Source organism: Macaca fascicularis, chromosome 9 (assembly GCF_037993035.2).
Source record: "Macaca fascicularis isolate 582-1 chromosome 9, T2T-MFA8v1.1".
Taxonomy (NCBI): Eukaryota; Metazoa; Chordata; class Mammalia; order Primates; family Cercopithecidae; genus Macaca; species Macaca fascicularis.
The window spans coordinates 52,724,523-52,752,414 of NC_088383.1; the positions used below are offsets into that span (position 1 = coordinate 52,724,523).

At 46.0% G+C, this 27,892-nt stretch overlaps 1 protein-coding gene and 1 non-coding gene across 32 annotated transcripts in view; both read left to right on the plus strand.

Annotated features, from left to right (window-relative positions):
* ZNF487 (zinc finger protein 487) overlaps positions 1 to 27,892 on the plus strand; it is a 70,706-nt gene that overhangs the window by 34,669 nt on the left and 8,145 nt on the right. For 6 of the 31 annotated variants that reach the window (XM_065520631.2, XM_065520637.2, XM_065520628.2 and 3 more), the window contains exons 1-3: positions 11,574 to 12,139; positions 16,182 to 16,275; positions 17,154 to 17,246. The exons of 2 other annotated variants lie outside the window; for them this stretch is intronic. In XM_065520631.2, coding sequence (XP_065376703.1) covers positions 17,169 to 17,246 — 78 coding nt within the window. In that variant the 5' untranslated portion in view covers positions 11,574 to 12,139; positions 16,182 to 16,275; positions 17,154 to 17,168. Of the gene's footprint in view, positions 1 to 731; positions 839 to 4,144; positions 4,197 to 6,685; positions 7,698 to 9,146; positions 10,671 to 11,573; positions 12,140 to 16,181; positions 16,276 to 17,153; positions 17,247 to 27,892 lie in introns of those variants that run through there. 23 more of the 31 variants (XR_012417637.1, XR_012417633.1, XR_012417632.1 and 20 more) reach the window with 13 other exon arrangements.
* On the plus strand, positions 13,673 to 13,734 carry LOC123566984 (U7 small nuclear RNA). Its single transcript, XR_006689697.1, has one exon. It is a non-coding gene; the product is annotated as a U7 small nuclear RNA (small nuclear RNA).

The following is a 27,892-nucleotide window of genomic DNA, read 5'->3' on the forward strand; positions in this document are numbered from 1 at the left end:
ATTTTTAGTAGAGACGAGGTTTCACCGTGTTGGCCAGGCTGGTCTCGAACTCCTGACCTCAGGTAGTCTACCTGCCTCAGCCTCCGAAAGTGCTGGGATTACAGGAGTGAGCCACCGCGCCCGGCCTGTTTTTTTTTTTTAAATCAATTTTTTTTGTAGAGATGGAAGTCTCACTATGTCTCCCAGGCTGGTCTCAAACTCCTAGTCTCAAGCAATTACCGCGAGCTCAGCCTCCCAAAGTGTTGGGAGTACAGACATGAACCACTGCACCTAGTGGAGGAGTTGTCTTTTTGTATATTGCTTGAATTTTTTTTTTTTTTTTTTTTTTTTTTTTGAGACAGAGTGTTGCTGTCACCCAGACTGGAGTGCAATGGCACGATCTTGGCTCAGTGCAACCTCTGCCTCCCGGGTTCAAGCGATTCCTCTGCCTCAGCCTCCCAAGTAGCTGGGACTACAGGTGTGCACCACCATGCCCGGCTAATTTTTTGTATTTTTAGTAGAGATGGGGTTTCACCATGTTAGCCAGGATGGTCTCCATCTCCTGACCTTGTGATCCGCCCATCTCGGCCTCCCAAAGTGCTGAGATTACAGGCATGAGCCACCGTGCCCGGCCTTTAAAAGTTTTCTAACAAAGCTTCTTCTCTCCTTGTCCTTTGGCTAGAAAGCGACGGCTCTCCTTAGGCTTTTAAAATCTGTACCCATTGATGTTTTCAGGTTGCTGGCTTCTCTAACATCTAGTCTGGAATATATGAGGCAAAAAGAATACCCAGCGAACCTAGCACCGTGTCATTCTTTGAGTTCCAAGATCCCGTGCTGATCTGCCATTTTCTACCTTTCAGTCCGTATCATGTTTATTTATATATACAATTTCCAGGGTGTTTAGCTTTACTTAATGGGAGGAGTATGAAGCAGTACCCTAAACTGGAAGTGTTGCTTTCATTTTTGAAAGACATTTTTGTTGCCGGGTGTGGTGGCTCACACCTGTAATCCCAGCACTTTGGGAGGCCCAGGTGGGCGGATCACGAGATCAGGAGATTGAGACCATCCTGGCTAACAGGGTGAAACCCTGTCTCTACTAAAAGTACAAAAAGAATTAGCTGGGTGTGGTGGCGGGCACCTGTAGTCCCAGCTACTGGGGAGGCTGAGGCAGGAGAATGGCGTGAACCCAGGAGGTAGAGCTTGCAGTGAGCCGAGATCATGCCACTGCACTCCAGCCTGGGCAACAGAGTGAGACTCCATCTCAAAAAAAAAAAAAAAAAAAGAAAGACAATTTTGCTAATCTCTAGAATTAGATTTTGAGTTTTTCTTTCAATATTTTAAAGATTCATTCCATTGTCGTCTTTTTTTTTTTTTTTTTTTTTTTTTAAGAGATAAGGCCTCGCCATGTTGCTCAGCTGGAGTGCAGTGGCACAATCATAGATCATTGTAGCCTTGAACTCCTGGACTCTCATGTAAGCTTCCCACTGCAGCCTCCTGAGTAGCTGGGACAACAGACATTTGTCACCATGCCCAGCTATTTTTGTAGAGACCAGGTCTTACTATGTTGCCCAGGCTAGTCTTGAACTCAAGCAATCCTCTCATCTCGGCCTCCCAGTGCACTGGAATTACAGGGATGAGCCATCAGGCCCAGCTCTGATTTAAGATTTAAAAAATCACTTGTTTTAAGCAATTTGATTATTTGACATTCCCTGGTATCATTTCCTTCATGTTCCTTTGTTTAGGTTTAATTGGACTATCTTGGAATTATAGGTTTACAGGTTGTTGTTTTTTGTTTGTTTTTGAGATTGGGTTTCACGCTGTCACCCAGGCTGGAGTGGCATGATCTCAGCTCACTGCAACCTCTGCCTCAGGGCTCAGGTCAGCCTGTCATCTCAGCATCCCAAGTAGCTGGGACCACAGGCGCACACCACCACTCCAGGCTAATTTTTTTATGTTTTTGGTAGAGATTGGGTTTCACCATGTTGCCCAAGCTGGTCTTGAACTCCTGAACTCAAGTGATCCCCCTGCCTCAGCCTCCCAGGCAGTGTTGGGATTACAGGTGTGAGCCACTGCACCTGGCCTTAGATTTATGGGTTTTTATTTTAAGGGTGGAAAGATTTAGGCCATCATCTCTTCGAATATTTTTTCTGCCCACAACCCCCCATCCTCCTTCCAGTTATGTGTATCTTAGGCTGCTTTATTTATTTATTTTTTTTATTTTTATTTTTTTTTGGAGATGGAGTCTCACTCTGTGGCCCAGGCTGGAGTGTGGTGGCTCGATCTCAGCTCACTGCAATCTCCTCTTCCTGGGGGGTTCAAGAGATTCTGCTGCCTCAGCCTCCCAAGTAGGATTACAGGCATGTGCCACCACGCCTGGCTAATTTTTGTATTTTTAGTAGGTACAGGGTTTCACCATACTGGCCAGGCTGGTCTCGAACTCCTGACCTCAAGTGATTCACCCGCCTCAGCCGCCCAAAGTGCTGGGATTACAGGCGTGAGCCACCGTGCCCAGCTTTCTTAGGCTGCTCTAAATCATCACATAGCTCAGTGATGTTCTTTTCATGATGTTCTTTTCATTGTTTTGGATTTTTTTTCAGAAGTGAACTTAGTTGCCTTCAAGTTCGATTATCTTTTCTTCTCTAATATCTAATCTGCTGTTCATTTCATTCAGTGTATTTTTCATCTCAAACATAGTTTTCATTTTCAGAACTTTTTTTTTTTTTCTTTAGAGACGAGATCTTGCTAGGTTATGCAGGCTGGTACCGAATTCCTGGGCTCAAGCAATTTTCCCACCTCAGCCTTCCAAAGTGCTGGGATTATAGGTGTGAGTCACCATGCCTGGCCCATTTTCAGAATTTTGAGTTGATGTTTTTATATCTTTCCTATACTGTAATTCTCATTGTAGGTCATGTTTTCTTGTCTGTTTGCATGCCTGGTATCTTATTGTATGTTAAGCATTGTGAATTTTACTTTTTGGATGCGGGATATTTTTGTATTCCTGTGAATCTTCTTGAGCTTTATTCTGGGATATAGTTAAGTTATCTGAAAACAGTTTGTTCTCTATGGTTTTTGTCTTTTTAGGATTATTAGGCAGGTCCAGGGCATTGCTCATTCTGGGGCGAATTATTCCTCACTGCCAGGCTAGATCTTCCTGAATACTTTACCCAGTGGACCATGAATTATGACATTTTCTTTTCTTTTCTTTTCTTTTTTCTTTTCTTTTCTTTTCTTTTCTTTTCTTTTCTTTTCTTTTCTTTTCTTTTCTTTTCTTTTCTTTTCTTTCCTTTCCTTTCCTTTCCTTTCCTTTCCTTTCCTTTCCTTTCCTTTCCTTTCCTTTCCTTCACTTCCCTTTCCCTTTCCCTTTCCCTTTCCCTTTCCCTTTCCCTTCCTTCTTTTCTTGAGACAGAGTCTCACTCTGTTGCCCAGGCTGGAGTGCAGTGGCACGATCTTAGCTCACTGCAACCTCTGCCTCCCGGGTTCAAGCGATTCTCCTGCCTCATCCTCCTGAGAGCTGGGATTACAGGCATGTGCCACTATGCCCAGCTAATTTTTGTATTTTTAGTAGAGACAGGGTTTCACTATGTTGGCCAGGCTAGTCTTGAACTCCTGACCTCACTCAAGCGATCTGCCTGCCTCAGCCTCCCAAAGTGCTGGGATTACAGGCGTGAGCCACCACGTGCAGCCTGAATTATGACATTTCTAATCTGCCTGGTAGGAACAGGCACTATTCCATGCCCTCTGTGAGCACTGGGCACTGTTTCCTCTGATCTTTTTAGATGGTTCTTTTGCCAGATGTGGGTAATGTCCTTATACTCATGTGCTGATCAATATACTGCTGAACTCTCAAGGGGTACACTGCAGGTCTCTGAGGTTTTCTGTCCATGCAGCTCTTTCTTCTCTGGTGCTGTGTTCTATGAATTCTAGCTGCCTGTGTTTCCCCAGGCTATCAAATCTATCTTTTCAACTCAAGGAATCTGCCAGGCTCTGCCTTAGTTATTTTTCCTTGTAGCACATTCTATAAACTACCCAAGTCAGTAAGCTGGGGCACTTGTAGGACTCATCTCATTTGTTTCCTATCTCTCAGGGATTCCTCTTTGTTGTCTGATGGTCAGGGTCTTGGAAACTGTTTTTATTCTTATATTTTGTCAAAAAAATTTTTTTTCAGGTGTAATCTGGTCCTTACTCAATTTGTCTTGCGCAGAAGTGGAGAATTGAAGGTGGGGCATCAAGCATTCATTTAATCTCTTATTGAATTCTAATAATAAAAATACAGTTGACCCTTAAACAACATGGGTTTGACCTGTGTGGGTCCATGTATATGTGGACTTTTTTCTTTTTTTAAGAGACGGGGTTGGCTGGGCTCGGTGGCTCCCACCTGTAATCCCAGCACATTGGGAGGCTGAGGCGGGTGGATCACTTGAGGCCAGGAGTTTGAGACTGACGTGGTCAACATGGCGAAACCCCATCTCTACTAAAAATATAAAAAATTAGCTGGGCCTGTGGCACACACCTGTAGTCCCAGCTATCGGGAAGGCTGAGGCAGGAGAATCGCTTGAACCTTGGAGGTGGAGGTTGCAGTGAGCCAAGATCATGCCACTACACTCCAGCCTAGGTGACAGAGGAAGACTCCATTTCAAAAAAATAAATATATGAAAATAAAAAAAATGAGCTGGGCATTGTGGCGGTTGCCCATAGTCCCAGCTACTGGGGAGGATGAAGCAGGAGGATCACTTGAGCCGGAGATAGAGGCTGTGGTGAGCTATGATTGCATCACTGCACTCCAGGCTGGGTGACAGAGTAAGAACCTGTCTCAAAAAAATAAAAAATATAAAAAGCCGGGCACAGAGGCTGATGCTTGTAATCTCAGCACTTTGGGAGGCTGAGGCGGGCAGATTACCTGAGGTCAGGAGTTCGAGACCAGCCTGGGCAACATGGTGAAACCCTGTCTTTACTAAAATATACAAAATTAGGGTGTAGCAGCATGTGCCTGTAATCCCAGCTACCCTGGAGGCTGAGGCAGGAGAATCGCTTGAACCTGGGAGGTGGAGGTTGCAGTGAGCCAAGATTGTGCCACTGCACTCCAGCCTCGGCAACAGAGCAAGACTCTGTCTCCAAAAAAAAAGTCAACTGTATATCTAATAGTACTGAAAACAGAGAAACCACAAGACCCTGGTATATATTGACATACACAAGTCACAGAGAATAGAAATGTACTGGATGTTGAAGCACAGTGATGCGTATATTATTAGTCAAGTCAGCTCACTATTTAAAGCTAATTTCATAGGAAAATTCTACTTAATTCAGTCTAACATTATGTAAGTAACCAAGGAACAGTTAACAGCTGTGTTACAGAAGTGGAACTGTGCGCTTGTGAAATCAGTATTTTAAAAAAATTCCTTTTCAGTATTTTGTAATGCTTCAACATGTATTTTGAGCTTATTTCTGTTTATGTTGTTGTAATGTTCCTCAGCAGTTAACATCTATTGAAGCTTTTTTTTGTTTGTTTGTTTTAATGAGACTGAGTCTCACTCTGTTGCCCAGTCTGGAGTGCAGTGGCACAATTTCAGCTCACTGTAACTTCCACCTCCTGGGTTCAAGTGATTTTCCTGCCTCAGCCTCCCAAGTAGCTCAGATTACAGGCACCCGCCACCACGCCTGGCTAATTTTTATATTATTAGTAGAGATGGGGTTTCCCCATTTTGGCCAGACTGGTCTCAAACTCCTGACCTCAGGTGATCCACCTGCCTCGGCCTCCCAAAGTGCTGTGATTACAGGTGTGAGCCACTATGCCAGGCCTGAATGTTAACTTTTAATTTTAATCTAAGTTTTAATTTAAATACTGATACTTGATTCGGTTATTGGAAAACTTTTTTTTTTTTTTTTTGAGACGTAGTTTTGCTCTTTTTGCCCGGGCTGGAGTGCAATGGCGTGATCTTGGCTCACTGCAACCTCCACCTCTCGGGTTCAAGTGATTCTCCTGCATCAGCCTCCCAAGTAGCTGGGATTTTTTTGGCATGTGCCACCACGCCCGGCTGATTTTGTGTTTTTAGTAGATACAGGGTTTCTCCATGTTGGTCAGGTTGGTCTCGAACTCCCAACCTCTGGTGATCCGTCCGACTTGGCCTCCCAAATGCTGGGATTACAGGCGTGAGCCACCAAGCCTGGCCTCTTTTTTTTTTTTTTTTTTGAGATGGAGTCTCACTCTGTTGCCCAGGCTGGAGTGCAATGGTGAGATCACCAACCTTTGCGGAGACCTCAAAGGTTGAGGTCACCACAACCTCTGCCTCCTGGGTTTGAGTGATTCTCCTGCCTCAGCCTCATGAGTATCTGGGATTACAGGAGTGTGCTACCACACCTGGCTAGTTTTTTGTGTTTTTAGTAGAGATGGGGTTTCACCAGGTTGGCCAGGCTGGTCTCGAACTCCTGGTCTCAGGTGATCTGCCCGCCTTGGCCTCCCAAAGTGCTGGGATTATAGGTGTGAGCCACCGCATGCCCAGCTGGAAAGCTTTTAAGTGCCCAGAATAATTTGGGTATGTGAATGCCTGTTTATCCATAGTCAATTTAATAAAATCTAATTATAGATCAAGTATTTCTGATGAAAATTTAGCATCCAAATTTAAATGGCTGTTAAGTGTAAAATAACAGTAGATATCAACGATTTAGAAGAAAAAGAAGCCTTAACATCTCTATTTCCTTATCTCTAAAGGTGATAACACTTGCACTGTGGTGATCCTACTAGTAATACATTTGGAGCCACGTTGGAAACCTCAAAGTTTGCACCATTATTATTATTATTTTTATTATTATTATTTTTTTGAAATGGAGTTTTGCTCTTGTTGCCCAGGCTGGAGTGCAATGGCATGATCTCGGCTCACTGCAACCTCCATCTACCAGGTTCAAGCAATTCTCCTGCCCCAGCTTCCGTAGCAGCTGGGATTACAGGCATGTGTCACCACACCCAGGTAATTTTGTATTTTTAGTAGAGATGGGGTTTCTCCACGTTGGTCAGGCTGGTCTTGAACTCCTGACATCAGGTGATACGCCCGCCTCGGCCTCCCAAAGTGCTGGGATTACAGGCGTGAGCCACTGCACCTGGCCAAAGTTTGCACCATTATTATTATTATTATCATTTTTCTTTTGAGATGGAGTTTTGCTCTTATTGCCCAGGCTGGAGTGCAGTGGCGTGATCTCGGCTCACTGCAGCCTCCATCTCTCGGGTTCAAGCAATTCTCCTGCCTCAGCCTCCTGAGTAGCTGGGATTACATGCATGGGCCACCATGCGCAGCTAATTTTGTATTTTTAGTAGAGATGGAGTTTCTCCATGTTGGTCAGGCTAGTCTCGAACTCCTGACCTCAGGTGATCCTCCCACCTCAGCTCGCAAAGTGCTGGGATTACAGGCGTGAGCCACTGCACCCGGCCAGTTTGCACCATTATGGGAGCACTTGCAGAGCCTGCCAACTGATAGTAGGGTGGAAAAGAAGAGGACAACTAGAAGAGAGTTCCTACACCACAAAGTAAACTTCGCTGGCTCTGCGAGGAGCAGGAAACCTGCATGATGAGAACAAGGACTGGGTGGCACTGCAGGAAATGCTCAATTCCAGTTTCACTTCCTGTGTTACCACTTTTTCTTTGCTGCAATTTCATCTTTGTTGGCCAATTCTCTTTTAATTTTCCATTTTTTGTATGTTCTATGTAAATGTAGTTTTTATGAACTAGAGAGTCTGACTTCATATTTGATCTTTGACTACTGACAGCTTTTAAACCCCACCTCTTCCCGCCCCTTCTGTCCCACACCTGGATGACTGATTTGAAAGCCCAGGTGCTTCCTCCTTTGGCTCTAAAGGCAAGTGCAAGCCACACAGGCTCCAGCATGTGCATTGGAGCCTTCACTTCTGCCCCACTCCTTGACCTTAATAACACCCAAAGCCAGTCTCTCCTCCCTGCTCTCAAGCCATTTTTTTTTTCTTCTTTTTCTTTTTCTGGAGACAGGGTCTTATTGTGTCGCCCAGGCTGGAGTGCAGGGCCATGATCACAGCTCACTGCAGCCTAGACCTCTGGGCTCAGGCAATCCTTCCAGCTCAGCCTCCCCAGTAGCTGGAACCACGGGGGTGTGCCACCATGCCTGGCTAATTTTTAAATTTTTTTTGTAGAGATGACGAGTGCCACTATGTTGCCCAAGCTGGTCTCAAAACTCCTGGGCTCAAGTGATCCTCTCTTGGCTTGGCCTCCCAAAATGCTGGGGTTACAGGCGTGAGCCGTTGCACCCAGACTCAAGCTATTTTTGAACCTGTTTGGGATTCATCCCTGTTCTCCCCCAGAAAGCCTTATGTGAGTCATAAGCCTTTACATATTCTCTCTGTGCGTGTGGGGCTGTCACCAGTTTTGAAAAACCAGGTTTTGGGTGGGGAATCTATCTCGTATCTTTGGGTAATATCAAAGATAAACACAGCAGACGTTAAAGTGGTGAAAACATTTTATTCAGTAACCACTGACAGTAGGGGAAAGAGCTGAGCTCCATTCTGATTTGTACAGTGATGATTGGGCTTTTTTTCTTTTTTTGATGGTTGGATATTTTATATCTTTTTTCCATTTTCTTCCCTTTTTTTTTTTTTCCAAATACTCTCCACTGAATGTAGTCGATTGGTGATTTTAAAGGGGGAATGAGGGAGTATGGAGGGGTACGAGTGGGGGCTCAGTAGAGTTGTGGATATGAAAAATTACAAGGGACCAGTGTAAATGTGATGAGGCCAGCGGTGTCTGCCTGCTGGCAATGATCAAAGTTAGGATTCTGTCCTCCCACAGAGACTGGGAGACAGAGGCCTTATCTTTCCCAATCACTACATTTCAAAGCAGTGGCTCCTCGAGGAAGCAGTGTTCCTTGAGAAAGACACTTCTGAGCTGTAGGAGATACACACATGCATACACATACACAAGGTGTATCACATAAACATCTCAAAGGGACAGAGGAAAGATTCATAATTGTAAGTCCTTTTTACTAAATGCTCTAAGAGAGGGCAGTCAGGGGCCTATGGTCCGATGTTGGCAAGAACAGTAAGTTACCCTGGCAGCACTGAGATTTCTCAGGCAGGCAGTTTAATGGTGGGGACTGGGGTCATCCTGGGAACACAGGCTATGCTACTAGAAACCATGCCAATTTGTCTCTCAGTGCAGAGTTTCAGATGGAGTTATGTGGGGAGAGTTCTGCAGTTCTCAGTAACCACAACATTGTATATCACTAGAAGATGAAGCCCACACAACTACAGATGTTACTGTTTCTGAGTGAGCTGAATAACAAACTTACAGTGAGCAGTCACCAACAGACAGAAGTGATGTGACTGGTTACTGATCATGACATGCATTTGTTTTTTTTTTTTTTGTTTTGTTTTTTACATGCATTTGTTATTAATATAATGATGTGTAGACTGAAGAGCTAGCAGCCAAGCCTGCACTTTATGCGAAGACTCACAGTTAATATACTGTGTACTTGAAATTTGAGTTGTGTTGTTGGGGGACTGGTGTTATTAAATCATGGTGACTGAAATTCGTGTATATTAGAACTGTACAAAGCAAGGGTTGCCTGATGAGTATAATGCTCTCATGTTTTATGGGAATTTATACAGATTTAAAACAACATGAATAAATATTTGAAAGTTGTATGTTATGCACAAGGTTTGAAATAATGCAATTCTTTTAATATTTTAAAAAATTGTTAGGACTCAGATTTTCTTTTTTTTTTTTTTTTTTTTTTTGAGACGGAGTCTTGTTCTGTCACCCAGGCTGGACAGGCTGGAGTTCAGTGGCCAGATCTCGGCTCACTGCAAGCTCCGCCTCCCGGGTTCACGCCATTCTCCTGCCTCAGCCTCCCGAGTAGCTGGGACTACAGGCGCCTGCCACCTCACCCGGCTAGATTTTTGTATTTTTTTAGTAGAGATGGGGTTTCACCGCGTTAGCCAGGATGGTCTCGATCTCCTGACCTCGTGATCCGCCCGTCTCGGCCTCCCAAAGTGCTGGGATTACAGGCTTGAGCCACCGCGCCCGGCCTAGGACTCAGATTTTCTTTTATCTCTTCTTCTTTTTTTTTTTTTTTTAGGGACGGAGTCTTGCTCTGTCGCCCAGGCTGAAGTAGAGTGCAGTGGCACGATCTCAGCTCATTGCAACCTCCACCTCCTGGGTTGAGGCAGTTCTTCTGCTCAGCCTCCTGAGTAGCTGGGAATACAGGTGCACGACATCATGCCTGGCTCATTTTTTGTGTTTTAGTAGAGATAGGGTTTCACCATGTTGCCCAGGCTGGTCTCAAACTCCTGAGCTCAGGCAGTCCTCCTGCCTCAGCCTCCCAAAGTGGTAGGATTACAGGCGTGAGCCACTGCGCCTGGCCCTCGACTCACAGATTTTCAAAGTACTTTTGAACAGTAAGCCGAGGACAGTGTTTATTATGACTATACTGGTCTCCTTTCACTAGCTTACAAAATTTAACTCCATCACTTGTCAGTCTCCTACAAATGCCATCTATGTGCTTTGAAACTTGTGAATGATCTGCTGATTTGTGCTATTTTAATATTCAATGTTGTTGAAAGAATAGTTTTTAAACCAAGTAAGGCAAAAATTCATTTAGTGTAACATTAATGCTTGTGCTGTAAAACATGCTGGAAAATCGATAGCTCTGGAATAAACTTTGGATTTTTAATTAAAATTGATTTTGATGTACTTGATGCAGTTAAATTGGTAGAGACTAGTCTGAAAAGCTGAGAAAAGATAAAGCAGAATTAAAATAAAATTTCCCTAATTCGTAGAACCATGTCAAGAATGCATTCTCTCTACACCTATTCCAATGGGAACATTAGCACTTGATTATGCAGGGAGTGAATCATGCCAAGTCTTCACATACACATTGCTTCCATCACTGCTGTGCAGTGAGCCGTGACTGCGTCCCTGCACTCCAGCCTGGGCAACAGAGCCAGACCTTGTCTCAAAAAAAGTCCTTTAAGGGATACGAGGCTGTGTGTGATAGTCGTTTTCTTTTAGTTTGCACTTTTATTCACCCCCAAATTCTGTGTATTGCAAGGAAGTCTCAAATTTTGAGAAGCGAACACCATCCCATTGGCATTGTGATTACAGCTGCATCACAAAGCCGCTTTGCTTTCCGGAGGAATCCATGCGCCACGGGCTCTTTCGCTTTTCCATGCCTGCCGTGCAGGCGTCCTTTGCGGTCTTTTGTCTGCGACCGGGTCAACGCCTGACGCGCCCCCGCCCAGCTAGAGGACGCTGGGCGGGGCGGGGCGAGGCGAGGGTTCGTAGCGGAGCCTGACGGGAAACGGCCCCCCTAGGTCTGTGGTGCGAGGCACGCCTGTGACAGCCACGGGCACTGCCGCGCATGCGCTGCCCATTTCCCGTAGTGGCAGGGCTGGGCCGCGGTCGGGTCACCTTTGGGGTCAAAGAGCACGCAGAGCCCGCGGGAGGGTGGGGCCGCGGCCTTGGCCCTTTGGTGCGTAGGAGACAGCGCGCCAGGCTGGCAGCATGTCATGGCGGCATTTGCCGCTCTTGTGCCGACGCTACTGCGCACCCTAGTGGGGACTACGGGGACGCTTCGCGCTCCAGAAGGGAGGCGGGCACCGCCCGCTCTAGCACAGCCCGGGAGCTGGACCTCGGGGCTCACCGCTCTGCCTGCCCACTAAAAGCCCATTCGGCGGAAGTCCAGCGTTGCGTCGTTACAGCACTGAGCGCCAGACATCGTTGCCAAGTATAATGCCAGCTCCGTTTTTTCCTGGGGCACTTGTAGTCAGGGTTTGTGGGCCCGCATAATAATGGAGGGCCCCAGGCCTCGTTTGAACCGTCCAGCCAATGTGTCCTCAGTCGTCTTAATGGATTTTTGAAGGACCAACCCGAGATTCTGGGGCACAGGGAGTCCCAAGACTTAGGGCCCTGATGTAAGCCCCAAATAAAATGATTTTGGCCCCTAGGGCCAGTTCCTAATTTCTGAAAACAGAGCAGCACTTGTGAGGTAGAGGAAGCATGGCCCACCTGAATGGCCCACAGCAGCAGAGGACGAGGCTGAGAAAGAACACGACCCAGATTTGCACGGAGAGATGCAATATGTAATGCTTCTGCTCCACAAGCCATCCCACCTGACTCAACGGGAGTTGTGCTCCAGCTGTCAGAGAGGTGAGCTGGACCTAAGGCTAGGGTCAGGCTTGCCCAGGAAATGTCTCTCCATCTTCAGGGTTGAGAGAACCTGGTTGGGAGGGAAAGAAATGCTACCTACTTCTAAGAAAATTATTTTTTTTTTCTTTTGAGATGGAGTGTAGCAGTGTCGCCCAGGCTAGAGTGCAGTGGCACGATCTCGGCTCACTGTATTCTCTGCCTCCCGGGTTCAAGCGATTCTCCTGCCTCAGCCTCCCGAGTAGCTGAGATTACAGGCGCATGACACCACGCCTGGCTAATTTTTGTATTTTTAGTAGAGACAGGTTTTCCCCACGTTGGCCAGGTTGGTCTCGAACTCCTGACCTCAGGTGATCCGCGCACCTCCACCTCCCAAAGTATTGGGATTACAGGCGTGAGCCACCACTCCTGGCCAAGAAAATTCTGTCTTAAACACCCCAACGGCCTTTGAATTTTTCTGAATTATCTACTCTTTCCAGATCCTGAGCTCCCCGTGCTATGCCCGTTACCACAGTGGCCTTGAGAGATGTGGGTGCTTCCACCATGCTTACTCAGAAAGTAGAGGAGGAAACAGCTTCCTGGATTACCAATTTCTGCCTGACATGAAAGATGAAAACCATTGAACTCCAGAGGGGTGAATGTCCAGGTCATCCCATTCATTAGGTATTCCAGAGGCTGAGGCAGGAGAATCCCTTGAGCTCGGAAGGCGGAGGTTGTAGCGAGCTGAGATAGAGCCACTGCACTCCAGCCTGGGTGACAGAGTGAGACTCCATCTCAAAAAAAAAAAAAAAAAAAAAAAGCCTAGCGTGGTGGCTCATGCCTGTAATCCCATCACTTTGGGAGGCCGAGGCGGGGGGTGGGGGGAGGCTGCCGGATCACAAGGTCAGGAGTTCGAGACCAGCCTGGCCGACATAGTGAAATCCTGTCTCTACTGAAAATACAAACAATAGCTGGGCATGGTGGTGCATGCCTGTAATCCTAGCTACTCCAGATGCTGAGGCAGGAGAATCGCCTAAACCCGGGAGGTGGAGGTTGCAGTGAGCTGAGATCGTGTCACTGCACTCCAGCCTGGGCGACAGAGCAAGACTCCGTCTTGGGAAAAAAGAAAAGAATTTCTCATGAGACAGCTTGAACATGCGAGTTGGAGGTTGCAGTGAGCCGAGATCATGCCACTGAACTCCAACGTGGGCAATAGAGGGAGACTCCGCCTTAATTTAAAAAACAAACAAACAAAAAAGAATTCTTCATGAGACATTAAGATTTACAGCTCTTTGCTGGGCGCGGTAATCCCAGCACTTTGGGAGGCCGAGGCGGGCGGATCACGAGGTCAGGAGCTGGAGACCATCCTCGCTAACACGGTGAAACCCCATCTCTACTAAAAATACAAAAAATTAGCCAGGCATGGTGGTGGGCGCCTGTAGTCCCAACTACTCGGGAGGCTGAGGCAGGTGAATGGGGTGAACCCGGGAGGCGGAGCTTGCAGTGAGCCGAGAACCCGCCACTGCACTCCAACCTTGGCAACAGAACTAGACTCAAAAGAGTTACGGCTCTTAGAATTTGTCTAGCAGGCTTTCCACTTTTTGCCAGTGTGAACCCAAAATATCTGAGATGGGCCTCAGTTAATTTAGAAACTTTATTTTGCCAAAGTTGAGGACATGCGCCTGTGACAGCCTTAGGAGGTCCTGATCAGACATGCACCAATGTGGGTAGAGCACACTTTGGTTTCATACATTTTAGGGAGACTTGAGACATCAATCAATATATGTAAGATGAACATTGGTTCAGTCCGGAAAGGAAGGACAACTGGAAGCAAAGGTGGGACAACTTGGAGGGCAGGTGGCTTGCGGGATCTTAGGTAGGTAAGAGACAAATAGTTGCATTCTTTTGAGTTTCTGATTAGCCTCTTCAAAGGAGGCAATCAGTTTTGCATTTATCTCAGTGAGCAGAGGGGTGACTTTAAATAGAATGAGAGGCAGGCTTGCCCTTAGCAGTTCCCAGCTTGACTTTTCTCTTTAGCTTAGTGATTTTGGTGCCCCAAGATTTATTTTCCTTTCACACTGGAAAGCCCCTTAAAAAAAAAAAAAAAAAGGAGTTATTGGCATTGAAGTCTAAAAAACATTCTTTTTCCAGTTTTCCTGTAGATGGCTTAGTAGACAGTCTTCATTCTTTCAATGAGTACCAGAAATCAGTGCAGTCTGCTGCCTGTAATTGAGTACTTCGTGCGGGTGGAGTACTCCAGTCAGTGCATTTCTAGGGATGGAGGCACCTTGGTCCCGTAGACCTCTTTCTGATGGTCCTGCTTGATCCAGGCATAGAAGCTGAGATAGCTGCATGAAAGAATGGATTATATCACCTTCAGATAAACTCCTTAAATGTATGTATAGATTGTACAACAGCAAGGTTAAAGCTGTATTTTCTGGCAAGTATCTCCACGTTTCCCTTTCTCATTTTGAACAACATGGCTTGCTGGTTCTGCCTGGTAGGGGTATCCAAATGTCATGGATACTTTAGTGCTTGCCTTAATTGAGCATTCTGTCCAGTTGATGCTCATGTTTAATCTCCCTAGAATGTCTTCTCAGTTGGTTTCTGATCTATTCCTTCCTCTGTAATTATTTCTTTTCTGTCTTGTTAGTGAAGTCTTCTTCCTCTTCCTGCCTCTCATTATTGCTGTTTCCAAGGTATCTAGTCTCTCTCTCTTCCTCTCTCTCTCTCTGTCTCTCTTTCTCTCTTTTCTTTCTTCTTTTTTTTTTTTTTTTAGGCATAGTCCCACTTTGTCACCCAGGCTAGAGTGCAGTGGCATGGTCTTGGCTCCCTTCATCCTCTGCCTCCCAGGTTCAAGTGACCCTCCTGCCTCAGCCTCCCGAGTAGCTGGGACTATAGGCATATGCTACTACACCCAGCTAATTTTTGCACTTTTAGTAGAGACGGGGTTTCGCCATGTTGGCCAGGCTGGTCTCGAACTCCTGACCTCAGGTGATCCACCCACCTTGGCCTCCCAAAATGCTGGGATTACAGGAGTGAGCCACTGCACCTGGCCCTTGGTTTGCTGAGACTTATCATCCAGTGGGTACTGAATTTGAACTTTTTAAGAAAAATTTTTAAGTCGGGTCTCACTCTGTCACCCAGTCTGGAGTGCAGTGGTGCGATCACAGCTCACTGCAATCCTCTGACTTTAGTCTCCCAGGTAGCTGGAACTACAGGTGCACAGCACAATGCCTGACTAATTTTTTTATTTTTTCTACAGACAGGGTTTTGCCATGTTGCTCAGGCTGTGAGTTTAATTATTATTATTATTATTTTTTTTTTTTCTGAGACAGAGTCTCGCTCTGTCGTCCATGCTGGAGTGCAGTGGCTCAATCTCGGCTCACTGCAAGCTCTGCCTCCTGTGTTCACAACATTCTCCTGCCTCAGCCTCCCGAGTAGCTGGGACTACAGGCGCCCGCCACCACGCCTGGCTAATTTTTATATTTTTAGTAGAGATGGGGTTTCACCGTGTTAGCCAGGATGGTCTCGATCTCCTGACCTCATGATCTGCCTGCCTCGGCCTCCCAAAGTGCTGGGATTACAAGCGTGAGCCACTGCGTCCGGCCGTTTAATTATTATTATTTGTTTTTAGCTAATAGACCAGAAGAATGAATTTAATTATTATTGAGATGATTATATTGTTTTCTTCTTTTTCAGTGGATTGATTGATATTAACCTATGGATCGAGTTAATTTTGTTAATGTTTTGATTTTCAAATGTTAAACCAGCCTATTTTCCAGGAACAAAGTTATATTGTTGTTTTATCCTTTTAAAATATATTCCATGACAAATTGTTAGATATTTTTGTGTCTTTGTTTCTGAAAGAGTCTGTTGTTTTCTTTCTTTTTTTTTTTTTGAGACCAAGTCTTGCTCTGTCACCCAGGCTGGAGTGCAGTGGCATGATCTCAGCTCATGGCAACCTCTGCCTCCTTGGTTCAAGTGATTCTCATACCTCAGCCTCCTGAGTAGCTGAGATTACAGGCGTCTGCCACCATGCCCAGCTAATTTTTTATATTTTTAGTAGACACGGGGTTTCGCCATCTGGACCAGGCTAGTCTTGAACTCCTGACCTCAGATGCCATCCACCTCAGCCTCCCAAAGTGTCGAGATTACAGGTATGAGCCACCACGCCTGGCTGTTATTTTCCTTTCTTAAAAGTCTTTTTTTTTTTTTTTGAGACAGAGTCTCACTCTATTGCCTAGTCTGAAGTGTAGTGGCGCTATCTCAGCTTGCTGCAACCTTCGCCTCCTGGGTTCAAGCGATTCTTGTGCCTCTGCCTCCCAAGTAGCTGAGATTACAGGCATGCACCACCAGGACTGGCTAATTTTTGTATTTTTAGAGAGACACAGTTTCACCGTGTTGGCCTGGCTGGTCTTAAACTCCTGTCCTCCAGTGATCTGCCCATCTTGGCCTCCCAAAATGCTGGGATAACAGGCGTGAGCTGTCAAACCTGGCCTCTTCTAATATTTATTTATTTATTTTTTGAGACGGAGTTTCACCGTTGTCGCCTAGGCTGGAGTGCAGTCGTGCGATCTCTGCTCACTGCAACCTCCACCTCCCCGGTTCAAGCGATTCTCCTGCCTCAGCCTCCTGAGTAACTGGGATTGCAGGGGTTAGCCATCACGCCCGTCTACTTTTTGTATTTTATAGTAGAAACAGGGTTTCACCATGTTTGTCAGGCTGGTCTCAAACTCCTGACCTCAGGTGATCTGCCTGCCTCGGCCTCCCAAAGTGTTGGGATTACAGGTGCGAGCCAACGTGCCCAGCCCAGCCTTTTGTTTTTTTGAGACAAAAAACAAAACTTGCTCTGTTTTGTTTTTGCTCTGTTTGTAACTTGCTCTGTTACCAGGCTGGAGTGCAGTGGTGTGATGATCATAACTCACCTCTCCCTTGAACTCCTGGGCTCAAGCAATCCTCTGATCTCAGCCTCCTGAGTAGGTGGGACTACAGGCATGTACCATAATGCCTGGCTAATTTTTTATATATTTTTTAGAGATGGTGTTTTGGTATGTTGCCCAGGCTGGTCTTGAACTCCTGGGCCCAAGTGATCCTCCTGCCTTGGCCTCCCAAAACGTTGGGATTACAGGTATGAGCCACTGCCCCTGGCCTTTGTTAGGTGTTTATATTAATTTTATGCCTGTTTCAGAAAATATGTTTAGTATTTTCTCTTTATTCTCCATAAGTGCTTGTGTAAGTTTGGTGCTGTTTATTCCTTATTGCTTGTAAAATTACAGCAGTGAATTTTTCTAGGGTCTGGCTTTTCTTTATGAATAGTTTTAAAATTATAGATTTAATTTCTTTATATTAGGGAAATTATCCTTTAGAACTTGATACAAGTCCAAGTTGTTTCTTTCTACCTTGTCATTTGTCATCCCCAGGTGGGTGGCAGGTGTGTTTGTTCCAGGGCAAAGCTATGTCTCACACACACTAATTCACATAACCCCATTCAGACCAAAACTTGTTCACAGTTTACTTTGCTTTTTGTCTCTTTTATCTCCAAGGTTGGTCTGTAGGGAACTCAAAGCCTTAAGGCTATCCCAGTCCTTAAGGCTATCCCAGCAGTGACCTCTAGTGGTGAAATCTTCAGTCTTCCTCTTAACATGACTTTCTTTTTAAAAAATTAATTATCTAGTGAATTACTCTTTCTGTTTGTTTGTTTGTTTGTTTTTGAGATGGAGTCTTGCTCTGTTGCCCAGGCTGGAGTGCAGTGGTGCGATCCCAGCTCACTGCAACCTCTGCCTCCCAAAGTGCTGGGATTATAGGGTTGAGCTACTATGCCCAGCCCGTCTTACATGGCTTTCTAGCCACATTTGGTATCATTGATTACAGGCACACCTCGTTTTATTGTCCCTTGCTTTAATGTACTTTGCAGATATTGCGCTTTTTTTCTTTTTTCTTTTCTTTTTTTTTTGTTTTTTTAACAATTGAAAGTTTGTGGAAACCCGTCATTGAGCAAATCTGTAGACACTATTTATTTATTTATTTATTTATTTATTTATTTTTGAGACAGAGTCTCACTCTGTCACCAGGCTGGAGTGCAGTGGCTTGATCTCAGCTCACTGCAACCTTGGCCTCCTGGGTTCAAGCGATTCTCGTGCCTCAGCCTCCTGAGTAGCTGGGACTACAGTTGTGTACAGTTGGCATCAAGTGATCTTCCCACCTTGGTCCCCCAGAGCCCTGGGACTGTAGGCATGAGCCACAGTCTCACAACTATTTTTCTTTTTTAGCATGTGCTCATGTTGTGTGTCTGGGTCACATTTTGGTAATTCTGGCACTATTTCAGACGTTTTTATTATTATCTATTATGGTGATCTGTGATCCGTGATTTCTGTTATTATTGTAATTGTTTTGAGATACCCTAAACTGTATATAAGTCAGTTAAAATTAACAAATGTTGCCTGTATTCTGACTGCTTCACTGACTGGCTGTTCCCCTTTCTTTCTCCCTTTCCTCTTGCCTCCCTATTCCTTGAGACACAACAATATTGAAATTAGGGTAGTTAACTACCCTACAGTGGCCTCTCAGTGTTCAAGTGAGAGGAAGAGTTATACATCTCCCACTTTAATTCAGAAGCTAGAAATAATTAAGCTTGATGAGGAAGGCATATATCAAATGCCAAGACAGGCCCAAATTAGGCCTCTTGTGCCAAACAGCCCAAATGTAAATGCAAAGGAAAACTTTTTTTTTTTTTTCTTTTCTTTTTTGTTTTGAGACAGAGTCTCACCGTGTCACCCAGGCTGGAGTGCAGTGGCACGATCTCAGCTCACTGAAACCTCTACCTCCTGGTTCAAGTGATTCTTCTGTCTCAGCCTCGTGGGTAGCTGGGATTACAGGTGCGTGCTACTACGCACGGCTAATTTTTTGTATTTTTAGTAGAGACTGGGTTTCATCATGTTGGCCAGGCTGGTCTTGAACTCCTGATCTCAGGTGATCTACCCGTCCTGGCCTCCCAAAGTACTAGGATTACAGGCATGAGCCATTGTGCCTGGCTGGCATATTGTTTATAGCATAGTTTGCTGAATTTTTTTTTCTTTTCTTTTTTTTTTTTTTTTTGAGATGGAGTCTTGCTTTGTCGCCCAGGCTGGAGTACAGTGGCGTGATCTCAGCTCACTGCAACCTCTGCCTTCCTGGTTCAAGTGATTCTCCTGCCTCAGCCTCCTGAGTAGCTGGGATTACAGGTGTACACCACCACCCCCAGCTAATTTTTGTATTATTAGTAGAGATGGGGTTTCACCATGTTTGTCAGGCTGGTCTCCAACTCCTGACCTCGTGATCCACCCACTTCGGCCTCCCATAGTGCTGGGATTACAGGCATGAGCCACCATGCCCAGCTGGTTTACTGATTATTATTATTATTATTATTATTATTATTATTATTATTATTTTGAGACGGAGTCTTGCTCTGTAGCCCGGGCTGGAGTGCAGTGGCCGGATCTCAGCTCACTGCAAGCTCCGCCTCCCGGGTTTACGCCATTCTCCTGCCTCAGCCTCCGGAGTAGCTGGGACTACAGGCGCCCGCCACCTCGCCCGGCTAGTTTTTTGTATTTTTAGTAGAGACGGGGTTTCACGGTGTTAGCCAGGATGGTCTCGATCTCCTGACCTCGTGATCCGCCCGTCTCGGCCTCCCAAAGTGCTGGGATTACAGGCTTGAGCCACCGCGCCCGGCCAACTGATTATTTTAAACAAATTATTGAGTCCTAATGTTTTGAAAAAAATATTTCTTCAAAATGTTACTGCTCATCAACAACTAGTCACACAAGAGCTATGAGGTATGAAATTAATGTTGTTTTCATGCTTACTAGCACGCATACATTCTACAGCCCATGGATCAAAGAGTAATTTTTTTTTTTTTTTTTTTTGAGACAGAGTTTCGCTCTTGTTGTCCAGGCTGAATTGCAATGGCATGATCTCGGCTCACTGCAACCTCTGCCTCCTAGGTTCAGCAATTCTCCTGTCTCAGCCTCCTGAGTAGCTGAGATTACAGGTGCCTGCCGGCTAATTATTTTGTATTTTTTTCAGTAGAGATGGTTTCACCATGTTGGCCAGGCTGGTCTTGAACTCCTGTCCTCAAGTGGTCTGCCCACCTCAGCCTCCCAAAGTTCTAGGATTATAAGCGTGAGCCACTGCGCCTGGCCAAGGAGTAATTTTGACTTTCAAGTTTTATTTTTTATTTTTCTTTTTTTGAGATGGAGTGTTGCCCAGGCTGGAGTGCAGTGGCATGATCTCAGCTCACTGCAACCTCCGCCTCCCAGGTTCAAGTGATTCTTCTGCCTCTGCCTCCTGAGTAGCTGGGACTACAGGCACACGCCACCACTCCCAGCTAATTTTTGTATTTTTAATAGAGACAGGGTTTCACCATGTTGACCAGGCTGGTCTCAAACTCCTGACCTCGTGATCCACCCACCTTGGCCTCCCAAAGTGCTGTTATTGCAGGCGTGAGCCACTGCGCCTGACCTTCAACTTTTATTATTTAAGAAATAAATTTGTGGCCAGGCGTGGTGGCTCATGTCTGTAATCCCAGCACTTTGGGAGGCCAAGGCGGGTGGATCACCTCAGGTCAGGAGTTCGAGACCAGCTTGGCAAACGTTGTGAAACCCTGTTTCTACTAAAAATACAAAAATTAGCTGGGCATGGTGGTGCATACCTGTAATCCCAGCTACTTGGGAGGCTGGGGCAGGAGAATCACTTGAACCTGGGAGGCAGAGGTTGCAGTGAGCCGAGATTGTGCCGCTGTACACCAGCGTGGGCAACATAGTGAGACTGTATCTCAGAAAAAAAAAAAAGGAAATTTGTAAGGCTATAGCCGCCATGGATAGTGATTCCTCTGATGGATCTGGGCAAAGTAAATTGAATACCTTCTGGAATGGATTCACTGCTCAAGATGCCACTAAGACCATTCATGATTCATGGGAGTAGGTCCAAATAACAACATTAATAGGAATTTGGAAGAACTTGAATCCAACCCTTATGGATGACTTTGAGGGATTCAAGTCTTCACTGGAGGAAGTCACTGCAGATGTGGAAATAGCAAGAGAAGTAGAATTAGAAGTGGAGCCCGAAGATGTGACTGAATTGCTGCAATCTTATGGTAGAACTTGAACAGATGAGGAGTTGCTTCTTATGCATGAGAGAAGAAAATTGTTTCTTGTGATTGGATCTATTCCTGGTGAAGATGCTGTGAACATTGTTAAAATGACAACAAAGAATTTAGACTTAAATAAACTTAATAAGGCAGCAGCAGGGTTTGAGAGGATTGAATCCAATTTTGAAAGATGTTCTATGGGTAAAATTAAACAGCATTTTGTGCTATAGAGGAATCTTTCATGAAAGGACGAGTCGGCCGAGTGCAGTGGCTCATGTCTGTAACCCCAGCACTTTTGGAGGCTGAGGCAGGTGGATCACCTGAGGTCGGGAGTTTGAGACCAGCCTGACCAGTATGGAGAAACCCCGTCTCTACTAAAAATACAAAATTAGCCGGGCGTGGTGGCACATGCCTGTAATCCCAACTACTCGGGAGGCTGAGGCAGGATAATCGCTTGAACCTGGGAGGCAGAGGTTGCAGTGAGCCGAGATTGTGCCATTGCACTCCAGCCTGGGCAACAAGAGTGAAACTCTGTCTCAAAAAAAAAAAAAAAAAAAAAAAAAAAGAGTCAATCAGTGTGGCATACTTGTCATTTTATTTTAAGAAATTGCACAGCTATCCCAGCCTTCAGCAAACCACCACTCTGATGAGTCAGCAGTCATCAACATTGAGGCAAGACCATCTACCAGCAAAAAGATTATGATTCACTGTAGGCTCAGATGATTGTTAGCATTTATTTTATTTTACTTTATATTTTGAGACATAGTTTGGCTCTTTCACCCAGGCTAGAGTGCAGTGGTGTGACCTTGGCTCACTGTGACCTCTGTCTCCTGGGTTCAAGCAATTTTCCTGCCTCAGCCTTCCGAGCACCTGGGACTACAGGCGTGCACCACACCCGGCTAATTTTTGTATTTTTGTAGAGACGGGCTTTCACCATGTCGGCCAGGCTAGTCTCGAACTCCTGACCTCAGGTGATCCACCAGCCTCGGCCTCCTAAAGTGCTGGGATTATAGGCGTGAGCCACTGCGCCTGGCCAACATTTATTTATTTATTTTTAAAAATAGAGACGGGGTCTCTTATGTTGCCCAGGCTGATCTTTGACTCCTTGGTTCAAATGATCCTCCCACTTCAGCCTTCCAAAGTGCTAGGATTACAGGCATGAACCAGTGTACCTGGCCTGCATTTTTAGGCCATGGAGTATTTTAAAATTAGAATATGTCTGTATGCAGTGGCTCATGCACTTTGGGAGGCCAAAGTGGGCAGATCACTTGAGGCCAAGGGTTTGAGACCAGCCTGGCCAAAATGGTGAAACCCTGTCTCTACCAAAAAATAGAAAAATTAGGTGGGCATGGTGGTGTACTCCTGTAATCCCAGGTACTCGGGAGACTGAGCTTGAACCTAGGAGGCAGAGGTTGCAGTGAGCTGAGATCACACCACTGCACTCCAACCTGGGCAACAGAGCGAGACTCTGTCTTCCAAAAGAAAAAAATAAAATTAGGACATGTACATTGGTTTCCTAGACATAATGCTATTGCACACTTAATAGACTATAGTATAGTGAAAACATACCGTTCACATGCATGGGAAACCAACATACTCATGTGACTCAAGTGACATTTGCTTTATTGCAGTGGTCTGGAACTGAATGCACATGGTCTTTTAGGTATGCCTGTGTTTTTCCCTTCTGGTTGATTTTCTTCACTTGGCTTACAGGACACCACACCCTTTTAACTTCCCCTTTTATTTTTGTTTTGGTTGGGGAACAGTGTTTTACTCTGTTGCCCAGGCTGGTGTGCAGTGGTGCCATCATGGCTCACTTTAGCCTTGAGCTCCCTGGGCTTCGGTGATACTCCCACCTTAGCCTCCTGAGTAGCTGGGACTACAGGTGCATGCCACCACGCCCAGCTAATTTTTCTATTTATTTATTTAGAGACAGAGTTTCGCTCTTGTTGCCTAGGCTGGAGTGCAATGGTGTGATCTTGGCTCACTGCAATTTCCACCTCCCGGGTTCAAGCGATTCTCCTGCCTTAGCCTCCCGAGTAGCTGGGATTACAGGCACGCGCCACCACACCTGGCTAATTTTTTTGTATTTTTAGCAGAGATGTGGTTTCTCCATGTTGGTCAGGCTGGTCTTGAACTCTCGATCTCAGGTGATCCACCCACCTCGGCCTTCCAAAGTGTTGGGATTACAGGCGTAAGCAAGCACGCTGGGGCAATTTTTCTATTTATTGTAGAGATGGGATTTGCCATGTTGCCCAGGCTGGTGTGGAAGTCCTGGGCTCAAGCACTTTTCCTAACTTGACCTCCCAAAGTGTTGGGATTATAGGTGACAGCCACTGTACTTTGCCTTAACTTTTTCCTTTCTTTTTTGAACAGCGTCTCACTGTCACACAGGCTAGAGTACAGTGGCATGATCATAGCTCATTGCAGCCCCGACATCCCGGGCTCAGATGTAGGTGTTCAAGTGATCCTCCCACCTCAGCGTCTCAAGTAGTTGGGACTACAGGCATGCACCACCACACTAATTTTTGTATTTTTTTGTAGAGACAGGGTTACACCATGTTGCCAGACTTTTAACTTTCCTTCTCTCATCGTTTGCTGGTTCCTCCTTTTCTTCCTGCCACTGAATGTTTATGTGTAGTCCTTGGTCATTACGATGCAGGATTTTTCTTGGCCCCTTTGTTGGACTCGTGACAGGGCTGTCCCATTTAGTCGGCCCACTGCGCTCAATCCCTTGCAGGATGGAGCACGTGAGTGAGTGCAGGATCTGGCTGGCTGCTCTGGGCACTGGCAGGAACAAGCTCTGTGTCCAGAATGGCTAGCCAGATCCCGCACTTGCTCGCACACATGGATGGCGGTGCCAAGGTGAGGGTGCCCACAACCCCAGAACCCTAGAGGAAGTATTACAGTGCTCTCTTAGTTTTGCTGTCTGCAGACAGCTGTGTGTTAGCAGCTCAGTTGGCCCCTTGCCTCGTTGCATGGGGTGGCTGCCCTCCTCTGGTGAGGACAAAGGACCAGTGTGACAGTCTTTCTACGTACCCGCACTCGGTGGATCCTGAGCTCTCGTCTGGTGTCCAAGAAGAATGAGGTCACACAGGCAAATTGAAGGACAGTGAAGGCAAATAATTTTATTGAGCAAAGAAAATGGCTCTCAGTAGAGAGGGGAACTGGAAAGGGAATGGGAAGGGTAGGTTGCCTTCCCTGAAGTCAGGTTGCCCTTTGCATGAAGTCAAGCCATCGCTCTGAAGTCAAGCTGTCTCTCTGAAGTCAAATCGTCTCTCTCTCAAGTCTAGCTGTCTCCCCCTCTACTGACTGAGTCGGGGGTCTTTCTTTATGGGACTCAGAATGGAGAGTGTGGGCTCATTGGTTTGTGAGTATGCAAAAAACGTTAAAGTGAAGACACCACTCAATGGTGGGCATGCCAGTGTAGAAAACCAGTTAGGAGAGGTCGGGCGCGGTGGCTCGCGCCTGTAGTCCCAGGACTTTGGGAGGCCGAGGTGGGCGGATCACGAGATCTCCTGACCTGGCTAACATGGTGAAACCCCGTCTCTACTAAAAATACAAAAAATTATCCGGGCGTGGTGGCGGGCGCCTGTAGTCCCAGCTACTCGGGAGGCTGAGACAGGAGAATGGTGTGAACCCGGGAGGTGGAGCTTGCAGTGAGCCGAGATCGCGCCGCTGCACTCCAGCCTGGGTGACAGCGAGACTCCGTCTCAAAAAAAAACCAAAAAAAAAAACCCAATTAGGAAAGGGTAGCTGTATATAAAATAGATGAAAAGCGGGGATTAGAGGAAAGCATGCCAAAGAGGAAGACAAGTTCTCAGTCTGGTCTGAGGATTTAACTTGTATCTTGGCTTTCAGGCTTTAAACTGTCTTTGGCTTGGAGGTTGCACTGGGGACCTGCCCCTATTTACCTTGGCATTTGGCTGCCTCCTTTTGTTATCACTTGTACTTTGTCTGGCCGAGGCCTCTCCCTTGGCAGTGTCTTGTCAGCAGTACTCTCTGGGGCCTGATCCCTCCTGGTAATCTCTCCAGCTCAGATTTCTTCTTACACTTTGGATGCATATATTAACTGTCCACTCCACATCTCTGCTTGAGTATTTTATAGACCCAAGCTCAACATGATTAAAACTGGCCTCTTGGATTTTCCCAAACCCACAACCTCTGGGGCATTCCTTCACCTTCTTGTTTGATAGCAGACCCCTTGGAATTATTTTTGACCTGTTTTTTTCTTGTCTTACACATCTTATTTGTCAGAAAAACTTCTGGGGCATACATCCAGAATATATCCACAGAGTCTGACCTTTTGCAATCCTCTCCATGACATCTTTTGCCTGGATTACAGCAACCGTTGCAGAGCAGTCTTGTTGCTGCTCAGATCTTGGCCTCTGGCTTAGCATTTAGAGTGCCTGTGTAGGATGAGTCAGGTTGCTAAACAGCAATCCTCTGCCCAACATTTACGTTTTTTACTGAGTAAAAGCCAAAATTCCACCAGTGGGTTATGTGGTCCATTACATCTCTGACTTCACTTCCTTCTCAGCCTCTTGATCACTATGCTCCAGCTCGACTTAGCTTCTTGCTGGATGTACTAGTCATAACACCACCTTTGTCTTTGTACCAAATGTGTCCTTTTCCTGGAGTATGTTTCCTAGGGAGCCTTCCAACTTATTCTGTTATAATTTATAAAGGATTTATAATTTATAATCATTTATAATTAAATATTAAATATGTCAACCATATTTAATAAGTTGATCATTGGCTGGGTAGGTGCAGTGGCTCATGCCTGTAATCCTAGCACTTTGGGAGGCTGAGGCGGGAGGATCACTTGAGTCTGGGAGGTAGAGGTTGCAGTGAGCCATGTTTGTGCCACTGCACTCCAGTGTGTATAACAAAGCGAGACTCTGTCTCAAAAAAAAAAAAAAAAAGTTGATCATCCTTTGGGACTTGACCATATATTAGGACACTTTTTTTTTTTTTTGAGACAGAGTTTCCTTCTTGTTCCCCCAGACTGGAGTGCAATGGCGTGATCTTGGCTCACTGAAACCTCTGCCTCCCTGGTTCAAGCAATTCTCCTGCCTCAGCCTCCCGAGTAGCCGTGCCTGGCTAATTTTTTTCTATTATTAGTAGATACAGGGTTTTACCATGTTGGCCAGGCTGGTCTGGAACTCCTGACCTCAGGTGATCTGCCTGTTTCGGCCTCCCAAAGTGCTGGGACTAGAGGCATGAGCCACCACGCCCGGCATAGGACACTATTTAACTCTGTTTTGGGACTTTTTCTTTTCACTGGAGTATTTTTATTTTTATTAGAGGAGTTCATAATAAACAGTAATATATAGTAAGATAAGCCCATTTATAATTTTTGTTTTTGACATACCTTTTTTTCCTTTTTTTTTGAGATGGAGTCTTGCTCTGTCGCCCAGGCTGGAGTGCAGTGGCGTGATCTCAGCTCACTGCAAGCTCTGCCTCCCAGGTTCACACCATTCTCCTGCCTCAGCCTCCCGAGTAGCTGGGACTACAGGTGCCAGCCAGCATGTGGAGCTAGTTTTTTGTATTTTCAGTAGAAACGGGGTTTCACTGTGTTAGCCAGGATGGTCTCGATCTGCAGACCTCATTATCTGCTCACCTCAGCCTCCCAAAGTGCTGGGATTACAGGCATGAGCCATCACACCTGCCCCCCCACTCCCCCACCTCTGCCCCCTTTTTTTTTTGAGATGGAGTCTCACTCTGTAGCCCAGGCTGGAGTGCAGTGGCACAATCTCGGCTCACTGCAGCCTCCGCCTCCTGGGTCCTGGTTCAACCAATTCTCCTGCCTCAGCCTCCCAAGTAGCTGGGATTGCAGGCATGCGCCACCATGCCCAGCTAATTTTTGTATTTTTAGTGGACGGAGTTTCACCATATTGGCCAGGCTGGTCTTGAACTCCTGACCTTGTGGTCCGCCCGCCTCAGCCTGCCGAAGTGCTGAGATTACAGGCGTGAGCCACTGTGCCCGGCCCCTTTTTTCCCGTTTAAATAGAAATTCAGTGGATCTCCTTCGCCCTTTTTTTTTTTTTTTTTGAGACGAAGTCTTGCTCTGTCGCCCAGACTGGAGTGCAATGGTGCAGTCTCGGCTCACCGCAACCTCTGTCTCCCAGGTTCAAGCGATTCTCCTGCCTCGGCCTCCTGAGTAGCTGGGATTACAGGCCACCTTTTTTTTTTTTTTCCCCCAGAACCAAATGTCAGCTTACCTTCTCCACCTTTTATAAAAGCAACTTAGGAACAACAGCCAGGCTGGGCAAGGTGGCTTATGCCTGTAATCACAACACTTTGGGAGGCTTAAGGTGGGAGGATCAGTTGAGCCCAGGAGTTTGAAACCAACCTGGGTAACATAGTGAGACCCCATCTCTCCAAAAATTTAAAAATCAGCCTGGTGCAGTGACTTATGCCTGTAATCGCAGTACTTTGGGAGGCTGAGGCCAGCAGATCGCTAGAGCCCAGGAGTTAGAGACTAACCTGGGCAACATGGTGAAACCCTGTCTCTGTGAAAAGACAAAAAATTAACGGGATGGTGGTATGCATCTGTAGTCCTAGCTACTCAGGAGGCTGAGGTGAGAAGATTGCTTGAGCCCAGGAGGTTGAAGCTGCAGTTAGCTGTGTTCGTGCCGCTGCACTCC